The sequence below is a fragment of the Camellia sinensis genome, chromosome 12, assembly GCF_055761805.1.
Source record: "Camellia sinensis isolate YWXY chromosome 12, ASM5576180v1, whole genome shotgun sequence".
Lineage (NCBI taxonomy): Eukaryota > Viridiplantae > Streptophyta > Magnoliopsida > Ericales > Theaceae > Camellia > Camellia sinensis.
In genome coordinates this window covers 57,357,613-57,382,737 of record NC_138972.1, presented here as the reverse complement: position 1 = coordinate 57,382,737, position 25,125 = coordinate 57,357,613, and the positions used below count along the sequence as shown (strand labels likewise).

General features: G+C 35.3%; 1 protein-coding gene across 2 annotated transcripts; it reads right to left on the bottom strand.

Moving 5' to 3' along the window:
* Window positions 1-762: 762 nt before the first annotated feature.
* LOC114289906 (putative disease resistance protein At5g63020) lies at window positions 763-22,954 on the bottom strand. 2 transcript variants are annotated; one of them, XM_082898668.1, is made up of 3 exons: window positions 22,675-22,954; window positions 4,685-4,785; window positions 763-3,526 (listed from the first exon to the last, which is right to left on the bottom strand). In XM_082898668.1, the coding sequence occupies exon 3, from the start codon at window positions 2,182-2,184 to the stop codon at window positions 1,054-1,056; it is 1,131 nt and encodes a 376-aa protein (XP_082754794.1). In that variant the 5' UTR covers window positions 2,185-3,526; window positions 4,685-4,785; window positions 22,675-22,954; the 3' UTR covers window positions 763-1,053. The 2 variants fall into 2 exon arrangements, with proteins under 2 accessions (XP_082754794.1, XP_028089539.2); XM_028233738.2 differs by having other exon boundaries at window positions 1,060-3,526.
* Between the last annotated feature and the right edge of the window lie 2,171 nt (window positions 22,955-25,125).

Here is a 25,125-nt window from a genome sequence, read left to right as displayed (position 1 = left end):
CACTCTGTTCCATGGTCTTCACTTCTCGGCTTCTTCCTCTCTTGACCTACGTGCCTTTTCCGATGCTGATTGGGCTGGGGATCCTACGGATCGACGCTCCACCACGGGATTCTGCTTCTTCTTAGGGGATTCTCTTCTTGCTTGGCATAGCAAAAAACAATCTCTCACTGCCCGCTCTAGCACCGAAGCTGAATACCGAGCTCTTGCTGATACTACTCAGGAACTTCTCTGGCTTCGCTGGCTCCTTGCTGATATGGGAGTTTCTTCATCTACTCCTACTCCTCTCTACTGTGACAATCGGAGTGCTATTCAGATTGCTCACAATGATGTTTTTCATGATCGCACCAAACATATTGAGATTGATTGTCATTTCATTCGCCAGCATGTTACTTGTGGAACTGTTCATCTTCTTCCTATTGCTTCAGTCGATCAACCCGCTGATATCTTCACTAAGGCTCATCCTCCTGGCCGCTTTACTGATCTTGTTTCCAAACTCAACTTGGTAGATGCTTTCCCTCCTTGAGTTTGCGGGGGGCTGTTAATATAATATTGTTAATTTGTTAATAATATAGCTGTCTAGCTTTCTTGATTGATAATTGTATAGCTGGCTTTCTTTCTGCTTTCGGTGGAAATGGATTGGTATCCAATGTACATTGCTTCTCTCTATAAAGAGAGAGTTCCTTTCTCTTGTAATGATATAACACACAATACAGAAACACTCTTTGCTCTCTAGCTTCTTTTTCAAATTAATCTTTCACTTGGCAAATCACGAAGAACTAATTCCTTCAAATTAGGAAAATTGATTTCAATGGAATTAGAAACAACTGCTTCCATCATTTCACATTCATATATGTCAATTGTTTGCAATTGCACGAGAAGTCTTGCCATGGAAAGTGAGAACACACTTTCAAGTTTACTGCATTTCATCACTTGAACAAATCTAAGATTGTGGTGGCAATCAAGTTGAGTGAGAGTTGGACCACCCTTCTTCTGTACTAGTTGGGCACGACCACGATGATGAAAATGAATAATCCCTTTGAAATTATCTAGATTCTAGAGATTCAACGACTCTAAGACAGGGAAGGCTTTTCGCGGAGCCCCAACGCCAACCTCATCGCTTCTTGTATAGATGAGGTATTCCAAATCTCTACAATGTGCCATTGACAAGTTCCTTAAGTATTCAAAACCACCTTCATCTAAATCAAAGAGAATACTTTGCAAACCTGCTACATCAAATAATTCCAAAATTTGAGAGCTTTTCAACATCTTAAGCCCACTCTCTATGAGATAACTTGCGTTAAGATTACATAATTCCAACCTCTTTTGTAACATAAAAAGGTTAGAGTATTTTTTGTGTTCCCCTCTGCCAATGGTTATATTGAATTTTTTTAAATTATTCCCAAAGACCAAATCTGTTGGCCGAAAGAACTGAACATGAATATCTAAAGCCACTAAACTAGGCAGGGAAGCTAGCTCAGTAATGCTTTCTCTATCCTTTGTTCCTGATAAGCTTATAAGTGGAGTCCATGATAGAACGCTTTCGCCAACGTATAACTCCTCTAGTCTTGATAAGCTTTTCAAAACCCCTGGAGAAATACTATGCACTTGGCATTTCAACAAATACATCAACCTCAAGTGAGTAAGGTTTCCTATTTCTTTCGGGAGCTCCTTCATAGAAAAGCCAGTAATGCTTAGAATTTCCAGATTACTTAGAGCTCCGATTACAGATATGTCGACATCCCCCTGCGCAAAATTACACAGTGACAAGGTTCGGAGATTAGTCAAACATTGGAGCGATCTGGGTAGTGATTTGACATCCATATATGATAAAGCTACAACTTTGAGCTCCTTCCCTTGGTAAAAACAATCTGGTATTTCATGGTCACACTCTAGCCGTAAAAGCTGGAGATTTGGAAGTTCCAAATTATCAGGCAGGTGGGACGTACCAGTGCTTCTCAATGACATTGCAGTGTAATTTTGGGGATTTGGAAGTTCCAAATTATCAGGCAGGCGGGACGTACCTGTGCTTCTCAATGACCCTGCAGTGTAAATGTTGAGTAAATATTTCTCTGTCCCGTCTTCCAATCTTACCATCAACGACTGTTTGTTAAAGTATGCAATTAATATAGCAACATCACGTACTACAACATGCATTTTAACACATTCATTTCTTTCGCTATCCATCAACAAATGCCATTTCCTGAGGCCATCAACTAAGTCGTGTACTCTCTTTCTTGCTTCGCCCACTGTAGTAACACCTTGAAGCAAATTGAGCCCAATTGCGTATGTCACTAGTTCTTCAATTGGAATACTAGAATCTTCTGGAAACAAGGAACATAACACAGTATTTCTTGGCTTCCTCACTTAGAAAATATTGGTAACACAACCGCAGAGGTGTAAACACTCCATCGATGCTTTCGCATATAGAATTCTGCACTTGTACAAGAGCAGAATCCCATAAAAGCTCATCTGTACCATTCGATTTGACTTCCTTTCCAACCATAACAATAGCAATAGGCAGACCTCCACATTTCCTCGCAACTGCTATCTGGGTGGACCGTAGATGATTTGTGCTACCTTCGTCTTCATCAGAAATTCCAGCATGCTCTTTGAAGAGATTCCACGCTTCATCTTCAGGTAAGACTAGAACTGTAATTTTCTTTTGAGTGTGCATGTCGTTGCATACAGCTTCATTTCTTGAAGTCAGCACAATTTTGCAACTCTTGTGATCAGCTCCAAAAGGAATTCCAATGTCTTTCAGTTCAAGTTTATACCAAACTTCATCTAGTATTACAAGGACTCTCTTACTCAATATTCTTTGTTGTAGCTCCCTTGCTTTGTCAGGTAAATTTTTCTCACTGAATCGAAAACCCAGCTGCGCAGCTATTATACCTTGAATAGCAGTCAAGTTTGGGTCTACGAACAATTCTACCAGCACAACTTCATCGAACAATTTCTTTTCTTTTGCTTTCTTGGCAACTTCTTGCACCAATGTTGTCTTACCAACCCCTGCCATCCCACATATCCCAATCATATTGATACTATCATCTGTTAGTGCCTCCATGACTTCATTCATAATCAATCTTCTAGATTCTAAACCCTTGAAACCTCTGGCGGATATGAATGTCAATGCGATCCCCGTCGGAGCACTAGAGAAGTCTCCTAAATCTTCATATAGCTCTACCACATCTTGAATCTTCTTCTTAGCTTCCTTGCTCGATGAGTATCGTGATTTCAAATTTTTACACCACCCTTTGTCTTCATCTCGAAGGAATCTTTCAGTCTCTTTGCAAACTTCATCCACCCTAGTCAACAACTGCTCAACACGAGGTTCAATATTTTGCCCATTCATTTTTTTTTATTCAACTGATACTTGTACTCTATCTCTTCTGTCTTTCAATTTTTGGGCTTGTTTTTTGAGATTCTTAATGTTTCTGTCATAGAAAATCAGATATCCAAATTGGCTAACTGGGGCAACCAATTGTTCACCAACCGAAGCAACAACATCCAGAGCCATTTCTCACCTCTGTTTCAATTAGTGGTAAAATGTAAAAAATTGAACAGAACAAAGAGCTTTTCTACAAAAATTGAAATGGAAATCAAGAAAGGGAGCTTTGTATAACATATAATATAGGAAAAGTCAAGAGACCCATCCTGATCCACCCAGGAAATTCTGGGCGAGTGATTGTGTGGTGGAGATTAATTTGTGTAATGTAGAGCCCATGCGAGGTGTGGTAAAGATTAATTTCTAGGTAATTTTTGGATTGAGTACTCGTTTGGCAAAATGATTTGGGCTAAAATAATCATAAAAAGATAAAATAGGTTAAAAAGTCAATAAGACAAAATGTCACATTCAAACCATAATCATTTTATTTTTTTTCTCACAAAAGTCAAAAATTTCATCACAAACGAGACTTTTTAGCCTCAGGCTAAAATAGCAAAAAAGTCAAAAAACCAACCTACATCCCAAACGAACCTTGATAAGGATGTGTTTGTAGTATTACTCTATAATATAATCAAATTGCCATATCTCATTTTGATCTTCAATATTTTAAATGTGTCAATTTGCTCCATAACCTATTAAATTTGTCACTAAGTAGTCCCTACCTCCATTAGTGTCTACAATTGATAATAGAAGTAAGGATATTTTCATGAAATCACATATGACATTGAATAAGTTAGGGACTAAATTGATATAATTAAAATATCGGAGACCCAATTAAAACAAATCACACACTGTGGAGACTATTTTTTTCCCTCATTTTACTAATATGTAAATGTAGTTTGACAAAAATGTCATACATAATCAATTCTAGATGGAAATGGAGGAAAAGAGCATTTAGTAACAAAATTAATAGGTTGGGACCAAATCGACACATTTGAAGCATTCGAGACTAAAATAACACAAGATGCATACTTTGAGAATCATTTGTGTATTTAACTCTAATATAATTAATTTAAAATTTTCTTTTGGGTCCCCTGAAGCTTGGATAAAATGCAGTAAACTTTACAATTTTAGCATAATTATATGAGACTTCTTTAAGGTTTTAATTTATATAACACTTAACCTAATTTTCAACAATCGTTCAATACGTCAAATGGATAAGCAAGGTTATATGATGAAAACAGTTACAATGTAGTTTCGAAGAGGAAATGAAGAAAGAAAAGTTATTGAAGTATGTACCTGTGTCTCTCTTCTATAGATGAGAAAGAGCAAGCACAGCTTAGAAACCCGCCCAGTAGTGAAGAAGATAAGCAAACCTATCCACTAGCCTCTTCTTCAGTCTTCACCTCCAACAATGAAATTGAAAATTAGAATTGGAAAATTGAATTTTATTATAAATAAATAAATAAAAAAACAGTTTTCGAATATTTATTGCTTTACTTGTCAATTGTCATGTTCAAAAAAAGAAAAAAAGAAAAAAGAACATTGATAGCTTTGCTTGTGAGTTGTGATCAATTCTGTCCTCACAATTTACTTTGCTTGTGATATATAAAAGGTGATCAGCATTCTTTTGATGTGTCATGGTTTATTGGCTTAGAACAAGAGTTCAGAACTAGTTTTTCACTCTACTATATACTGGATTGGACAACTTAATACATTCATTTTATTTCGATAATTCGATAATATATTTTATTCCTTTTGTGAACTCAATACAACAACAAATTAACAATTTTACTAGCTCAATTGTCCAATTAACACTCTCAATTGAGATGTTAGGCACTCAATCATTGTTAAAGACAGAAATCATAACATCATTTTGTGTAAAAAAGATAATTATAACATTATTTTTAATTCATAAACCTAACGAATAACTAATAAATATATGAAAAAGTATTATCTAAATTAAAATCTTAAAGAATGAGTATAATTATTTTAAATTTGTGAGACTAAAGTTTAGATACACTTTATAAAGTAATTATTTTTATAGGTCATGTTTGATTCACAAGATTTATAGTGAAATATTAATAATCCTATTAAATTAGTGTGGTATTCACTATCCAGTTGTATTAATATCCATTGGATTAATAATTACACCCCTAGGCCATGTTTGTTTGGACGGACTGGATTAACATTCCCATGACTAATAGTCTTAGGACTACGAATCCGTTGAATTATGTATCATATCTTAACTAATAGTCAAGTTTAAAATAATTAGTCCCTACTTCAATTGTTTAACCAAACATCGGATTAATAATTTTATTGGACTATTAGTCCAATTTCCAAGCTCATGTCCACCCAAACAAACATGGCCGAAACTCTATTACTAATAATCTTACAAATTTGTTGGATTAATTATCCATTGGATTAATAATCCTAAACCAAAATATTAAAACAAACATAGGATAATTGGGTCCACGGATTAATAATCCCAATCTCATGCTCTAATCCACCCAATCAAACATGCCCATAGTGTGTTCGGATTTTGGATTTAATTTTTTTTTTAAATTATATTTTATTCATATTTTATTTATTTTTTTCTTTTTCATTTTATAAATTCTTATCAAAATTCATAATTCAAATACACGTTTAATATAATTATTTTGTGGTCTTTCAATCAAATAGCTAATATAATGTACCGCTTTAGATTGTGTTTAGTTTATGAATTTAAAAAAATTTCGGTTGCGTTTGGTAGAGTTTTGTAAATATGATTTGAGAGTATGAGTTGTATTTTGAGTTTGTAAGTTGTAGAATTATGATTTGAGTGTAGAAAATTTGTTTGGTTATGGTTTTTGAATAGAGTGTTGAATTGAGTATTGAATTGAGTTTTAAAAGTTTGATTTGACATGTGAAGTAAGAAAATTTGTTTGGTTATGAATTTTCGAAAGAGTTTTCAAAACTTAATTCATATTATTATAACTCATAACAAAACACACTACTTTCACACTATTGAAAATTTTAATCAACACTCATAACCAAACTCTTTTTAAAATTCAATTAAAAAAAAATTATTATTAACAGAAAATAACATTAATCAATTTTTTAATTGAAAATACTACAAAGGAAATAATTTTTTTTCAAAATAAATATTCAAAAATTTTAAATCATAAATATTTAAATAATTTAAATAATCTAAAAAATTTAATAAGTAAAAAATTAAAATAAATATTCAAAAAATTTAAATCGTAAAAATTTAAATATTCAAAATTTTTAAATAATTTAAAATGTTAATATTTTAAATTTAAAAACAACTCTACACTCAAATTGTAACCAAACACATAAAATAAAACTCAATTATTAAATTATTTTTAAAAATCATAACCAAACACATAATTCGAAACTCCATACTACTTTCATAACTCTACACTCAAATCATAACCAAATACATAACAAAAAAATTAAAATATTTAAAAATATTTTTATAAAATAGAGCTTGAATTTATTTTTATAAAATATTTTAAAATTTAAAAAATTAAAATCGTAATATTTTGAAATTAAAATATTTAAAAATATTCAAAAAAAATTAAAAAATTAAAAAAATTGTAAGATATTTAAATATTAAAATATTTAAAATCTTAACAAAATTTAAATATTGATTTGAATTGAGTTTTGAAAAAAGTTTTGAATTATATATTTGGTTATGAATTTTGAAAAGTAATGATTATGTTTTGAATTGAGTTTTGAGAAATGGATGTAGAATTATGATTTGAAAACTCTAAACAAACAACACACTCAAATCAATGGGTAGAATTATATTTTGAGAGGCTTACCGAACGGAACCTTCATTTTCCATTTTAAATTCCTCATTAAATTTATGAATCAAACACAACCTTAACTTCTTTTACAAAGTGGAAATGACCAAAGTGACCCACCCATCCCTTTTGTATTCTAAACTTTGCTTGCATCCAAACGGGCACTATATTTTATTAGATAAATTATAGTCACCTTTAAGAGCATCTCCAACCGTAGTAGGCATTTTATCTATCTAATCTCCAATGCACTAGGCATATAATACTTGTTAGTTAAAATGCCTAGTGTGATTCACTTTTTTCAATTCCAATGCACTAGGCATATGATTAGGCATTTTGGCTCAACTCATATTCACTAGCTACATGTAGCTAGCCTTCAACGCTAGGCAAAATGTATTCAATCATTACGATCATTTCCCTCCATCTTTGTTGTTGACGTGGCATTCTATAAAATTAATAGTATTTGGATAAATAGCTAAAATAAAGAGCATGGTTGGAGTAAAAACATAAAACAGTTGATAGGCAAAATAAAATATATACTTTATAGTAATATTTAGATAGGTAAAATGCCTACTACCGTTGGAGATGCTTAAATATTACTATAAAGTATACATTTTATTTTGCCTGTCAACTGTTTCATGTTTCTACTCCAACCATACTCTTTATTTTAGCTATTCATCCAAATACTATTAACTTCATAGAATGCCACATCAGCAACAAAGATAGAGGGAAATAATCCTAATGATTAAATACATTTTGCCTAACCTTGAAGGCTAGCTACATGTAGCTAGTGAATGTGAGCTGAGCCAAAATGCCTAATCATATGCCTAGTGCATTGGAGTTGAAAAAACTGAGTCACATTAGGCATTTTGACTAACAAGTATCATATGCCTAGTTGGTTGGAGATGCCAGGTTGTTAACAATTACAATGGTCTCTTCGTTTTTTAAAATCACACTGAATTCTCCTGTGACGGAGAGTTAGCCACGGAAGAGATCAGTGTAATTTTAGAAAAATGAAAAGAAGCTAGTATAATTGTTAGGAATTTCCAGATCACAAATGTTATAATTTATATATAGTACACATAAAATGGTATGCACTCTTAAATAATTTATTGTTATGACAAAAGTGATAATGAAACAAATTAAAATTTTAATTACGTAAATATAAGAGAAGTGATGTGGCAGTATTTAATCATTATTTGACATCATAAAGTTCAATTATCTTCAAAAAAAAAAAAAAAAAGAAGATAAATTTGATGAGTCTCACCATCTAAATTAATGAAAATTAAATTGAGACACCACATGTATTTATTTGAGGAGTATTAAATAAATTATTTCTAAATACTCACATTGTTTGACTGTAAATATATATAGGGTAATACTATCAAGTTATGATATTTGTGGGTTTGATCACCACAAAAGTAATGATTAAACAATTAAACAATTAAAAAATTAATTACATAAATAAAATAGAAGTTATTTCATAGTTTTTAATCAATAGTTGATTTTATACGGTTCAATTGTCTTTAAAAAAAATAATATACATTGATGAGTCTCACTATCTAAATTAATAAAAATCAAATTGAGACACCATATGTATTTATTTGAGTAGTATTAAACTAAATACTCACATGATTTGACTATATATATATATATATATTATTGCATTACATACATATAAGTTCTTGTGTTTCTCATTTGATTTCAATAAGTCATACTAATTTGTTTACCTAAAAAACGATTAATTGATTTTTTTTATTATTAATTTAAAGATAATCACTTCAAATGTTATACAAACTAAACTTAAATCTCTATACGTGCTAATTTAACAATTAATCACTGACTTTCGCACAAAAAAATAAAAAATACCATTAATCAAACTAACGGTCAATTGACGAAAAGGGAGAATATGCAAATCGAAAGTAAATCTCAAGAGAGGTCAGTATAATTTCAAAAAAAGTAAGGAATGCCAATGTAATTGTCAGAAACCTCAAGAAAGGTGATTGTAATTTACCCTATTTTATTTTACAATTTTTATTTTATTTTGATCCTTTGTAGTAGTTGTTTAGCTTGGATTTCTAATTGTTTTTGAGTTTTAATGTAACTTTTATTTTTATTATTTTAAATCAATTTGAAACGCTCTGACCGATTAACCTATACCCAAATTGAAAATAGAAGTTATTTGATAGTATTACGTACTCGATAATATAATCAAATTATTATGTCTCATTTTGATCTATGATATTTTAGATGCACTGATTTGTGCCATAATTTATTAGATTTGTCACTAAATGATCCCTACCTCCATATTTTTTAGAATTGATAATAGAAGTAAGGGTATTTTTATCAAATCACATATAACACTTGTACGAGCACAAAATATTTGGTACTTGTATAATCCTATTAATCAAGTTTGTACTCTTACAAACATCGTCGCATGGCCTAAAAGCTTAGAAACGCGAGCTAGTCGGCAGGTGTGTGCCAAAGACCTCCTGATGCCTAAGTTATGAAATAGGATCAACAAGGAAGAAAAACTCTATGAATTCGACTACTAAAATTGCAATACCTGTAATTAGGTTAAGCTTGAACTTTTATAAGTTTCGCATGACAGACTCCTAATAGAACTCTAATTCACATTTCTACAGTCCCACTAGGAATTATCTTCCTAAAGGATAATGCCTATCCTCTACACCCTGATCACTGCAAACCAAGTGATATGACACAACTCTCTGCACGGCTCTCAACTGAGTATATGTACTGCTTTAACCTTGTTAGTTCTTTGAATCAACCAAGCAATGTGTAGCACCGCACAAACCCAGCGTGGCACGCTACCATGCTAACGTTGCACGATAGTCTAGATAGCCCAGTCAACACCACGCGCCCAACTGTGCTTGACCGGTCTTCTTATGATAGTTCAGTCAAGTCCACCTTTCAGAGCACCATTAGAGGATAATCAAGCTAGCCCAACCTCAGCCCAAATCCTAAGTCCACTAAAGTGTAGCTTGGTCCATGTGTAATCTAGACCTAGTTTGCTCAGTCAAACCAAGCAACATCTTTGACCAGTACGAACTCTGCATGGCCTAAACCATGCTCTCTTCCAATCCATAGCCCGGCTAACAACAAGGGTCTGATTTAGCCGGAATAAATATCGCAGCACAAATTCCCCTCTCAATTGCTCTTTAATTCCATCTATGAAAGCATGACTGAGATTACCTGGTCCAACCAAGATAAATTTTACTTTGATCTTATTATCTGTTCTTACTTTGATCCTATTATCTGTTCGGTCTAAATCATTTTGGTGCTCCATACAACTAGCTTTACTAACATCACGTCACGCCTACGACACGTGGCATACATCCATTGGTTCCATGCAATTGGCGCAGCCGTCACGCACGACTCCCAAAAATTTGAATCCTTAAGCCCTTTCATCTCTTATACATATAAGCCATATATACAGATTCAAATTTCTGACTGTTCATCTTCTTCTCAGGTATAAACCCTAAGAACTAGAGCTCCAAACTTCTTGGATTTCAGACCCATATCAAGGCATTTTTCTTGTAGCAATAGGATCACCATCATTGTTGGAGCATTTTTACCGATTGAAATTCTATTTAAAACAAGGCCTTAAATTGAATTAAGGGTCTAAGCAACCCATGATCGTACGTTTCTCAGCACACAATCTAATTTCTTAGATAAATACCAAAGAATTTAGGCAAAACCCGGCAAAAAGATTATTTTTAATCCAAAATAAAAAAATAAACCAGGCAAACTTCGTGTTTGTAGCATTTGAGAAATAAACCAAGCTACGAACTAACTTCACACGTCACCATGCTAAGGTGACACGTCAAGAGAGAACCAAGCTACAACCTAGCTCAAATCCTAAACCAAGCTATAACCTGTTCATTGTATACTAGACCAAGCTAACAAGCTTGCTTGAACGTATGATTGAGTTAAAACCCTGCTCAGGCATTTGGCCAAGCCAAAACCTTGCCCAAGCATTCGGCCGAGCTAAAACCTTGATCGTGTACTTAACCGAGATAACACATCAACCAATAACATCTTAATTTCTTAACTCACAGAATCTTAGGCCTGACCAAGCAAACCAACATGCTGAGCGGCTCTCAAAGACCGTGCAAACTTCATTCATACCTAGGGAAATCTCATGCAACCAAGCTACAAGAACACGAATCACCACTCTTAAGTTAATAAATTAACCAAGCTCCATGGGTCCATATTGCTTCTTGGTATCTAAGCTGGGAGCAATAACAAAGACTACAACATTCTCTCTGATGTCCATTTCGAATTGAGCAAAGAAAGAATCCTACCTTGGAGCGTCCAAGAGACGCCCCTTCACTGTGCTATCTATTGTTGATGGGAGTCTTTGCTTCCCAGTTCAACCTTTAATTTGTGAATTCTTAAGGCAAAGTAGAATTTTCCCCACATAAGTCTCCACAAACACTTGTAGAATAATAAACGGAGTAGCCGAGCTGAATCATAGGTTACTTAAACCTCGATCTGGTCAAGATTTTTCAGCAATACACCATCGACCACCAAAATGATAGGTTCTGCTGGTACCTTAAAATCAAAAGGGGTCATGAACGTTTACAGATAAGCACTTTGAACAAGGGCTTACACGATGACAACTTCCTCTGGGTAATCGGAAACTATGAAACCACTAATGTGCTCGGTTGGTACATACACCATAACAAAGGCAAAATGGGTAAGACGAACAGTTCAGTGACCGGGCAAATCACCTATTGCATTCATTGCACTGAGCTAACTGTTGTCTCTTTTTGTAGATTTGAACCAACACCAAGTTCAATATTCATATCCAAATGAAAACGCAATCAGGGTCATGCTGAAGTGCAAATAGCGTGACTGTCAAAACCTCCTAGGTTATGAGCTGAACTATATTATTCTGCACTCTGCAAAAGCAAAGTAACAAATTTCTTATCTGAGCCTTCTCCTTCTCTAGACCCAGCTCTCTCAAACGTCCCCTTAATATGCCTGATCGAGAAAGAAAACATGGCCAAGCGAAACAAAATCAAGAATCTAATGCTTGCTTCTTCCAAGGAAAAATCCACCACTTCAACTGTTTTACTAGCCCAAGCCACCGGGCAAGGTGCAGGAACCGTGTTAGCTTTGGCATCAACCGCAATCCAATCAATCAGCATAGAATCACATCGGGCTAGTGAAAGGGCATGTGTATCTGATCTATCTGTGAATCTCACATCCGAACTAAGCACCTATCAGTTAGTTTTTGAAGTCACCCCTACCCTAGCCTAGAAACCAGCCTTGATACAATGATGTAAAGTTATTACCAAAGCGAACTTCATTGCCGAGGACAATGAGCTTTTGCTCGGCTATAATCTTTCAAATGCCTTGCTCTTGTTTGCTGACATGCAAAAGTGCAACCATGTCCCTAACACCCGAGGTATCAAATTCGTGGTGAAGTCCATGTAATTCCTCAATTGATCATATTTTTACTTTTTTGCTCAACCTCCTTCACCAACTCTTGTTTCTATTGCATGCCATTCAAAAATCCCATGTGGCTATGGAGCACCTGGTGAAACTGAGGTAGAAAGTTCATGACAACATTAAGCACATAAAAATTCTTGAAATCGAGCTAGGGCGATCCCAGTCCTCCTTGGAGATAGCCAATGTTGACAATGCATAGCTTCTTAACAAAGTGGCCAATGCCGAGAAGACAAGGAATGCTGCATTGACGGAGTTTGAGAAGCTAAAATAGCAAAAAGGTTGTTATGTACAAAAGATAAGGGCTTCAACGAGGCCGAGGAAAGCTACACCAAGCAAATCGATGCCACCAAGGATATCTTCTTCCAGTCCAGCTGGAAGGTAGCGTGCAAAAAGCTGGAACATAGCTGTGATGCTGAGATATTCACCACTTCACCCTCTATTTCTTTCCAGACTAACCAACAAGATCTTCAAAGCTTTGGCACTAAAGAATGATGAGGAAGAGGAAGTAGATGTCGTGCAAAACTAGTTCAAGTTCAGTAACCAAGAGAATGTTGCGGCTGGTCAGGAGAACATGGCTGATGAAGAAATTGATCATATTTTTTTACTTTTGTTTGTTTGTTCGGTTTTTTTTTTTTTTTTTGGCAATGAAATTTTGTAACCAGGTTGATGGTCCCATCTTTTATAACCTCAATTTACATGAATGAAATAATTTTTTTGCAAGTATTGCTAAATCACTTGTCTGCTTTTTTGGTATAACAAGCATAATTGCCTGGTCTGAATTCTCAATGTTAGACAAACCTTCCAACCTACTTTACTGAGCAAAAGCTGCTCGACAAGGATTTTCAAAATTGGACAAACCTCCCAACCTACTTTGTCGAGCAAAAGCCGCCTGGAAAAAAATTTTAAAGTTGGAAAAACCCTCAAACCTACTTTGCTAAGCAAAAGCCGCTCGACAAAGGTTCTCAAAGTTATAAAAACCCTCTAACCTACTTTGCCAAGCAAAAGTCACTCGACAAAGATTCTCAAAGTTAGAAAAACCCTCCAACCTACTTTGCCAAGCAAAAGCCGCCCAACAAAAATTTTCAAAGTTGGACAAACATCCCAATCTACTTTGCGGAGCAGAAGTTGCTTGGCAAAGATTATCAATTGTACAACAAAATTGGTTGCCCCTGGACCATTCTAAAACTGCTCGGTAATTCTATCTAAGTACATCATGCTAAAAATGACAAAGTAGTAAATAAAAAGTTGTCGACTTATTTTATTGATGAAAAGTTAAAAAATTAAAAGGGTAAAAGCTAAAAATAGAACAACTTCAAATTGACAGTATTCCATGGGCTTGGAACAGCTCGGCCATCCATGTTTTCTAAGTTGTATGCCTTTTTTCCAACTAACCCCACAATCATGTAAGGCCCTTCATAGTTTGGTCCTAACTTATCATCACCATGTACCAAAGTGTTGCCCATAACTTTGTGTAGAACCTCGTCTCCCATCTTGAATTGCCTTGGATGCACGATTTTGTTATACTTTCTAGATAGCTTTTGTTGATATGCCACAATTTGAATAAGAGCTTTCTTCATTCTTTCCTCTATAAGGTTAAATTCCAAGGCTATTGCTTCTCTATTCAAGTCTGAATGAAAGTTCTCACTTATGATGGTAGACAAACCAATCTCTAAAGGAATGACAACATTCATGCTATAAGCCAAGGCAAATGAAGTTTCTCCAATCGATTGTCTCGGGGTTGTTCGGTAGGCCCAAAAGACATGGGGTAGTTTTTTAACCCATTTTCCTTTTGCTTTCTCTAATATTTTCTTCAGGCCATCCAGGATTACCTTGTTTGAAGCTTCTGCTTGACCATTGCACTAAGGATAGGCCAACGTGGAGTTGTAAAACTCAATCTCGTGCTCTTCACAAAAACCTTTGAAGATCTTTCCATCAAATTGGGTACCATCGTTTGATATCAGAGCTTTAGGGATTCCAAACCAAGTAATTATGTTCTACTAGACAAATCTCTACACATTTTTCTCCTTGATGGATGTAAGTGCTTTTGCTTCAACCTATTTAGTGAAGTAGTATGTTGCTGTGATGAAGAACTTTATGTTCCCTAGTGTAGTTGGAAACAGTCTCATAATATCCAAACCCCACATGGCGAAAGTCCAAGGGCTAGTTAAAGGTAGAAGTTCTCTGGCCGATTAGAAAATTTGATATGTAAATTTCTAACATTTTTTGCATTTTTTGACATACTTCTCTGCCTCTACTTGCGTGTATGGCCACCAATATCCTTGAGAAATAACTTGGTAGGCCAATGATCTCCCACTTTGATGGCTTCCACACGTTCCTTCATGAATTTAAAATAAGAAAGCTTCAACCTTGCTATGATGGACACACTTCAAATATGAACCGGTAAAAGACTTCTTGTAAAGCGTTCCTAATGGGAAAAGCAAAACCATTGTGATTTTGCTCAGATTTTATTTGATTCCTTCTTGTCGTTGGGCAAAATCCAGTCCTTTAGAAAAATGATAATGGGGCCCATCTATGAAAGGCCTTGCTCGGCACAAAATATTTATGCTATTTTAGGTTCTTTAATGCTTAGCCTTGGTAAAAAAATCAATTAGCAAAGGGTTGGGAATGGATGTGTCTGACATGGTTGCAAAACCAGCTAACTCATTTGCCTTACTGTTTTCTTCTCTACCAATTTGTTCTATTCTTACAACGTCAAACTTCTTGATCTCTGTTCTGATCAACTTTTGATACTTGGCCATTATGTCGTTCTTGGCCTCGTAATCACTAGATATTTGGTTGACTACTAACTGGGAGTCACTGTACATTTTTAGCTCGGTAGCATTTAAGCAAAAGGCGGATTTCAAACTGACAAAAAATGCTTCGTGCTCTATTTCATTATTAGATGCTAAAATCCAAGTCTGATCGCTTGCTCAACAGTCAAACCATTCGAAGAGAGAAGTACAATTCCAAACCTAGCTCCATGTTTATTAGAAGCTCCATCTACAAATAGTTTTACATTTCTCCAACAAACAATTTGATCTGAAAATGTTTTTGGATCTAGTACTACAATTATTTTTTCAATCGTGTCATCTGATCACGACAATGCTATTTGTTCGCCAATTTCTTTGCTTGGTTGCCCTATCATTTCCTTTCCAAGCACGTCATTGCAAATTGTGCTCTCTCTTGCTCAATTTACCTCTTCACCCTCCCCCCCAGTGCATCATTGGATTCAATAGACTGTGCCACTATTGCCAAACTCAATGGTGTTGTGTACGGTTCATCCATTTGAGGTAAAGCTTCAACCAGTTGGAAGACAGCAAAGGGCTGCGCTATTCTCACGACATTTACCCCTCACGTTCAATTTCTTCAGTCAAATCAACCGGGCAAACAAAATGACTTCCTGGAAAGAACTCTACGACAAAGTTTGCCAATGCCTGGGCCTTTATAGTTATTCTAGGCTAAAACTTGATATCAAATTGTCTCAACTTCACTACCCATTTTAAATGTTTTTCCAGAAAAGTCCATCCTTTCAAACAAAGCTTTCAATGGGAATTCAGTCAGGACTATAATTGTATGCATGTGAAAATGGTGCAACAACTTTCTAGATGCCATCATTAAAGCCAATGCAAGCTTCTCCAATGGAAGGTATCTTATTTCAACGCCTAACATAGTCTTGCTCACATAAAAGATTGAAAAGTGTTGTATTTCTTCTGCACACTAGTACTACACTAATGGCATGCTGAGAGACTACAAGGTACAAGTATAGTTCCTCTCCAGGTATTCAAATCTTCTAGAGCGCTGTCACACTTTTCATTCCATATAAACTTTGATTTTAATGCCTGGAATAATGGTTTGCAATGGTTTGAAAACCGGCTTATAAATCTGTTTAGCGTTACCGCTAATCTTGTCAGCTGTTGCAATTCCTTTATAGTATTTGGTCTCTCCAGTTCTTGAATGGCTTTAATTTGGGAATGATCTACTTCTATTCCGTTGTTGTTCACTAAAAAACCTAAGAATTTGCCTGATCCCACACCAAATGCCCACTTAGATGCATTCAAATACAACTTGTGAGTCTTTAAAATTTGGATAATCTCTGCAAGGTCGCTGAAATGGTCAAACTTATTTTTGCTCTTGATCACCATGTCATCAATGTATGCCTCCATTGTTTTGTTTACCGGTGGAGCAAACATTTTGGTGACCATTCTTTGAAACGTTGCCCTTGCATTCTTCAGGCCAAAGGACATGACCTTGTAATAGTATAACCCCCTTGGAGTTATAAAGGAAGTGATCTCCTAATCCAGTTCATACTAGCGATCTGATGATATCCACGACATGCATCTAGAAAGCTAAGTCAGTTGTGCCCCACGTTAGGTCTACTAAATAATCAATCCTTGGCAAAGGAAAGTTGCTCTATGGGCACGATTTGTTGAATATCTTGTAATCAACACAAACGCTCCACTTACCATTTTTCTTTGGCACAACAATAGTATTTGAGATCCACTTTGGATCATGAACTTCTAATCGAACCTACTTCCAATAGGTTCCCCACCTCTTTGGCCACCACTTTCGCGTGGTGTATAGCCGACCTACGAGTTCTCTGTATGACTGGCCAGGCATGGGGGTTGACATTGAGTTGATGGCAGATGAAGTTGGGATTAGTGCCAGGCATATCATATGGTGTCTAAGCAAGCACCTCAATATTTGAGATCAAGAAATCTATGATTTCCTTTTTTTTAGTGTTGGACAAAGATGAGCCTGGTAAAAAGAACTTTTTTGGGTCATTTTCATCGATCCTTACTTTCACCAGCTCCTCTACGACCTTTTTCCTAGCCTCCTTGCTAACGTCCTCAAACATCTCCTTGTTCCTCGACTCTTCTACCATCTGAACAAATCCCTTGGCAATGCGGCTGCCATTCACTGTGACAAAGCACTACTTCGATATGATTTGATCTCCTAAGACCTCTTCAATTACCCCAACTTTATTTCGAAACCATGCTACCTGATGGTATATTGATGTTACGGCTTGCATAGTGTACAACTATGCTCTCCCAAGAATGATATTATAAGCGGAAGGGACTTCAAAATCTAGAACTCCACTTGCTTGACCACTGAGCCCGCTCTAACTAGTAAAATGATCTTGCCAACCAGCCATTTAGGCATAGAGTTAAAACCCACCAAAAGAGGCATGGTGGGAGCCAAGTCTCTTTTATCCAACTTCAACTGCTTAAACATGTCATAGTACATGATCTCATATGAGCTACTCTAGTCGATCAAGATCCTCTTGATGTCAAAATTCTTGATGTGCAAGGTAACCACTAGCGCGTCGTTATGGGGATTCTATAATCTTGCCAAATCTCTATCACCGAAAAAAAAACCACATTCCTTCCCTCTGTCTTTCCTTTCTTGAAAGTTAGCTAAACACTGAGTGCATTCCTTATGTGCTTAGCCTTCTTTATCATTCTTTTAAGCTCATAAACTCACTTGGGCTCAATGATCCCATGAAACACATTAATTACACCTTGAAGTGGACCAGCAAGTGGTGTTCCATCCGGCATGTTCTTATCTTGAAGGGAACTGGCCGAGCTCCACCCTCAATATAATGGTCCAAGTAGCTCGTAGTACCAACTCCTCCAAGTGCTGTTTCAACGACATGTAGTCCTCAATTTGGTTCCCCTTCTCATCTTGGTAAGGACATCGGTACCTTTTGTCGTATCCCTTCTATGCCTCGCTGAACTTAGTTGGCCATCGAATAAATGGCTCATCACGGATTTCGCTTAGGATACGATATATGGGCTTATTGAACATCGTAGAGATGGTGATGCAAACCTCAAACTTCCTTGCCTTGTTCTCTTCACTACTCAAGGGTGGGCCACCCTGGTTGTTATCGCGGCTCTTGTAGCTTGGCTTTCCATTCTTGCCAACCATGTTAACTTAGGCTGAGGCTTTTTTTATGGCATCTCTGTTGTGCTAGACTTCGCCTTTTCTCAGGCAACATCTTCTTCTACCCTTATACGTTGGTGAACCATTTACATTAGAGCTTCTGTGGCTAGGGGTGGCATCATGGTCGTTAAATCTATTAGTTTATGCCCGATTGGTAGTCCATACCTGTACAGAGTGCTTACTAGATTGGTAAGACATTCACCAATTTGATTGAATGTCTTCCAATATTTATTGTTGTATGACTTCAACGACTCCTGCTCCCCCATGTCAATGGCTAACAATTGATCAACCTCCATAAGCATCCTGGTGTTTATTTTGAATCGAGTAACAAATGCCTTTGCAAGCTGCGCCTACGAAGCTATGCTACCTTTAGGCAACTAATCAAACCATGTCAAGCCCAAATCCCATAGGCTTCATGGAAACATGATGCACATTAAGGCATCCTTCCTCCTGTGCACAGCCATAACTTGTTAGAAGTTTCTAAGATGCATATAAGGATCAGACTTCCCGTCGTAGATTATGAACTTTGGCTGGTTAAAGTCTGCTAGGAGAGGTGCGTTCTTGATCTCTGGCGATAATGATGTACTTTACAACCTCGCCAATGCTATGTCTGCTAGTTCGTAAGTAAGATGTGGCATTGGCATTGCAACCTTGACACTTTCATGCATCCTAGGAGCCAATCTCTACAAAGTTAACACCTTATGGAAGTCATGCGCGTGAGCGACTTTTCTCCTTTGTGCCCTTTCATTAAGAATAGTCTGCAAGTCCTCTAATCTAGGCAACTCTGTATAATGAGAAGACTTCTAGTGAGTGCACAAGAGTCAATGTCTACTCCCCTCGGAATATGATTTTTCTGTCCTCATCCTTTCAAACCTAGAGTGACAAGATCTCAACGTCTTTGATTGAGAGCTGCCTATCTTGAGGCTTCTACTCTCAGAAGGTTCAGACATGGCATGCTCATCTTGGCCTCCAGAATGATAAGATCCAGTGCGCTTTCAGCAAGTTTCCATCCTAGTGACACATTTGCCCTTCACTTGGCACTTCAAAATCTCCATATCCACCACCATCTTCTTGATTATTTCTTCTTGCTCTCTCACTTGATCTTCCAAAACTTGAGAATTAGTATGTCGTTTTTTCCCTTTTGGGCTTGGGGAGTGGCGAGGGCTCAAACCATGCTTTTCTCGCGCACCCCTATGGGGGTTTCTTTTATTGTGTGTCCAAATAATCCATTGAAGGAGTAGGAGGAAAATCTTAAAGCCTCCTGTTGGCCTCTGACATTTGGTCGTCGATGGTGGAAACAGGTAGATCTTTGTTGTTTGCCATTAAAATCGTCGAAGAGAGCTTGATCAAAAGGTTTGTTCTAGGATTGTTCCCACAGACGGCGTCAATTGTACGAGCACAAAATATTTAGTACTTGTGTAATCCTGTTGATCGAATTTGCGCTCCTCCAAACATCGTTGTTTGGCCTAAAACCACAGAAACATGAGGTAGTCGACGGATGTGTACCAGAAACCCCTCTTATGCAAATAGGATCAACAAGAAGGAAAAACTCTATGAATTCAGTACTAAAATTGCAACACCTAAAATTAGGTTAGGATTAAGCTTTTATAAGTTTTGCAGGGAGACTCCTAGTAGAACTCTAATTCCTATTCCTAAAGTCCCACTAAGAATCATCTTCCTACAGGATAACATTTATCCTTTACACCTTGATCACTGCAAATCAGGTGATATGGCATAACTCTTTGTGCGACTCTCAACCGAGCAAATGTACTACTTTAACCTTGCTAGTTCTTTGAGACAACTGAGCAATGCGTAGCACCGGGCAAACCTAGCGTGGCATGCTGCCAGGCTAGCGCTGTGCGACACTCTAGATAGCCCAATCAACACCACGTGCCCAATTGTGCTTGGCCTGTCTTCAAATGATAGTTTGGTCAAGTCCACCCTTCAGAGTACCATTGGAGGACAACCAAGCTAGCCCAACCTTGACCCAAATCCTCAGTCCACTGAAACGTAGCTCGGTCCACGCGCAATTTGGACCTAGTTTGCCTGGCCAAACCAAGTAACATCTTTGACCGGTTCGAACTTTGCACGGCCCAAACTATGTAGTCTTCCAATCCATAGCCCGGCCAACAACAAGGGTCTGGTTTAGCCCGGCACAAATATCGCGGCACAAATTCCCCTCTCAACAATGAATAAGTTAGGGACTAAATTGATACAATTAAAACATTGTAAACCTAATTGAAACAAATCATATACTTTGGAGACTATTGTTTCTCATTTTACTAATATGTAAATGTGGTTTGACAAAATGTCTTCTGTAATCAATTCTAGATAGACATGGAGGTAGAGAGCATTTAGTGACAAAATTAAAAGATTGGAGACCAAATCGACAAATTTGAAACATTGGAGATCAAAATGACACAAGATGCATACTTTGGGGATCATTTGTGTATTTAACTCTAATATAATTGATTTAAAATTTTCTTTTGGGTCCCTGAAGCTTGGATAAAAATACAGTAAACTTTACAATTTTAGCATAATTACATTAGACTTCCTTAAGATTTTAATTTACATAATACTTAACCTAATTTCCAACAATAGTTCAATACGTCAAATGGATGAAAAATGATGTTGTTTTCTCTTTTACATGGATTACACTTTTTATCCATGTACTTTGATCCAAATTTAACTTTAGTCCCTATAGTTTCAAATTGAACAATTTGGTTCCTACATTTTAAATCTAGTTTCAATGTGGCCCTTACATCTAAATTTCTATTAACTTTTTCTGTTTGCCATCTTAGAAAATTGACAAGTGTCCTAAAATTGCACAACTTTTAACATTTAATTTGATCCAATTGGTAATGTAATTGGGATTTTTGACAAAACATGATTATTGAGTTGGTTGAGGTTAAGTCACTGAATTGATCAAATTTATAATTTCGCCCCTAAAAGCATGACACATTACAACAAAAACACACTTTAGTAGCACTATAACAGTGCCATGTTTTTAGAAAATGTGACAAAAACAATATTTGGTTGCATGTTTTAAAAAAATGTCAAAAAGCCACAAACATAAAAACTCTAGTGGCATTTCAATAAAGAAGTGCCATTAAAAAAGCATATAGTGACATTTTTTAGGTTGTAAGTTTTTTTTTAATGGCACTTTATAGCGTCACGAATAGTGTCTACCATGACATTAAAGTGTCATTGAAAATCTTTAGCTTTGATGGTATAATGGCACTTACAAGTGTTACTGAAGTGCCACTAAGTCTTTTGTTAATGGCGTTTGGTAGTGTCACGAATAATGTCTATCATGACATCAAAGTCTCATTAAAAGTCTTTAGTCATGATGGTGTAATGACACTTGCAAGTGTCACTGTGGTGCCACTAATATCACTGTGACATGGGTATAAATGACACTTGTTTAAAATGTCACAAGACTAAAAAATATTATTAGAGGAGTAATTTTGTGGCACTTTCAAGTGTTATTGAACTAAGAAAATGTTGTAGTGACACATCCTGCTTATGTGCACATTGTCCATAAGAAAAATACTAATAATAGGAATCATTGAACCAATTTAAGATAAAGGAAAAAAATTTAAGCCAAAATTGAGCCAATTGAAATTACAATTACCAAAATGGCAAAGGGTCAAAATACATGGATTAGCAATGTAATTTGCCTTTGTTAATTTAACGCCAAATTTGGACTGAAGAATTAAATTGAAACTAAACTTAAAGTGTAGGGACAAAATTGTTCAATTTAAAATTCTACGGACTAAACTGAAATTTGGATCAAACTATAGGGATCACACTATGTTGATCAATTTATCCTTGTGCTTTCACACTATTTGTATTAGATTCGGTCCCTTTAACCTTACTGAAAGTGAGGTCGGTATAATTATATCAAAACTACAGAATTGTATATTTTCTCCAAATCTCATAGGTCAATGTAATTTACCTTGTGTGTGGGCGAGTGTGTGTGGATAAGCAAGGTTATATGATGAAAACAGCTGCAATGCAGTTTTGAAGAAGAAATGAAGAAAGAAAAGTTATTGTAGTGTTTACCTGCGTCTCTCTTGTATAGATGAGAAAGAGCAAGCACAGCTTAGAAACCCGCCCAGTAGTGAAGAATATGAGCAAAGCTATCCACCAGCCTCTTCTTCAGTCTTCACCTCCAACAAGGAAATTGAGAATTTGAATTGAAAAATTGAATTTGTTGAAAGAGATTTCAGTTTTCGAATATTTATTGCTTTACTTGTCAATTGTCATGTTCAAAAAAAGAAAAAAGAAAAAAAAAGAATATTGAATGCTTTACTTGTGAGTTGTGACCAATTTTGTCCTTCCCACTTTGGTTGTGATGTATAAAAGGTGATCAATATTCTTTTGATGAGTCATGGTGTATTGGCTTAAAACAAGAGTTCAGAACTTGTTTTTACTCTACTATGGGATTGGACAACTTAATTGGACCCATCACGAGTTCTATTTAGATGATTCATTTTATTCATTTTGTAATACAACAGAGGATTAACGAATTGTACTAGCTCAGTTGTCCAATTAACACTCTCAATTGAGATGTTCGGCACTCAATCGTTGTAAAGACAGAAATCATAACATCATTTTGTGTAAAAGCGATTATTATAACATTAATTTTTAATTCATAAGCCTAACGAATAACTAATAAATATATGAAAAAGTTTTATCAAAATTAAAATCTTAATGAATGAGTATAATTATTTTAAATTTGTAAGACTAAAGATAATGTTCCACTTTAGATACACTTTATGAAGTAATTATTTTTATATTGTGTTCGGATTTTAATTTCTAAAAAAAATTATATTTTATTTATATTTCACTTATTTTCTTCTTTTTTGTTTTATAAATTCTTACACAAATTCATAATTCAAATACAATTTTAATATAATTATTTTGTGGTCTTTCAATCAAGTAACTAATATAATGTTCCACTTTAGTTTATGAATTTAAAAAGTAATTTAAAAAAAATAATAATAATTCAAATCCATCTTCAAATTTACAAACCAAACACCACTTTAGCTTCTTTTATAAAGTAGAAATGACCAAAGTCGATCCACCCATCCCTTTTGTATCTGAACTTTGATTGCATCGAAACTGGCACTATATTTTATTAGACAAATTACAGTCACCTCCCTAAGGTTCTTAACAATTATATTGGCCTCTCTTTTTTTCTGACATTACACTAACTTCTCCTGTAAATAATGGGAGAGTTACTCATAAGGAGGATCAGTATAATTTCAGAAAAATGAAAAGAGGTTAGTGTAATTGTTAGGAATCTCAATACCACAAATATTATAATTTGTATATAGTACACATAAGATGATGTGTATTCTTAAATAACTTGTTATGACAAAAGTAATAATGAAACAAATTAAAATTTTAATTACGTAAATATAAGAGAAGTTATGTGGTAGTATTTAATTAATATTTGATATCATACAATTTATTTGTCTTAAAAAAATAAGATAAATTTGATGAGGCTATCTAAATTAAACTTTACCCAAATTGAAAATAGTGCAATACTCAATACTTTGATGGTATTAATATTAAGAGAAAATTAGATTGATGATCCTTATATTTTATCGTTTGTATTATTTAGGTTCTTACATTTTTAATTGGCTCAATTTTAACTTTTAATTTTAAATTTTGTGTCAATTTGATTTAATTGATAAGGCCGTTAAGGTTTTTAATAGAAAATAATCATCGAGTTTGTTAAGATTAACTTACTGAATTGATTAACTTCACAATTTCATACCTAAAAGTATAACACATACTGCTCTTTTTTTCTTTTTTCTTTTTGTTTAATCAGCCAAAAAAAAACTTCATTGATGATAATCGAATAATTACATCCCAAGCAAACAAGGTTGGTAAGACACCAAGCAAACAAAAAGAAAACAAAACCACAGGGAGACAATCCCCACTTAAAATATGGCACCCTTACAACAATAGAACATGTGTAAAATATCGGCCAATCCGTTAAAATCGCATTGATCCATATCAATTCGCACCGCTCTAACCGCTAACCACTACAAGAAAACACACCTTTGGCGACTAAATTTTTAGTCGCCAAAAGTCCTTTTTTAGTCGCCAAATGTCGAATTTTCACTTTCCCCGACTAAATATTTTAGTCGCCGGTTTTGTCGCGAATACCTTTGGCGACTAAAAAACTGTTAGTCGGCAATGTACAGGTCTTCAACGACTAAAGAATTTGTCGCCAATAGTCAATTCCATTTTTGGAAATTATACATTTAGCGACTAAACTTTTAGTCGCCAATAGTGAATTTTTTTTTTATTTATACATTTCCCGACTAAACTTTTCGTCGCCAATAGCCAATCTTTCGGCGACCACAGACTTTAGTTGCCAAAAGCCATTTTCAGAAAAAAAAAAAAAAAAAAAAAAAAATTTGCCTCTATTGTTCCCAAGTTTTGAACCACCAACCTCCCAACATTCTCAACCTTTACCAACACTCTCTCCCCACTACG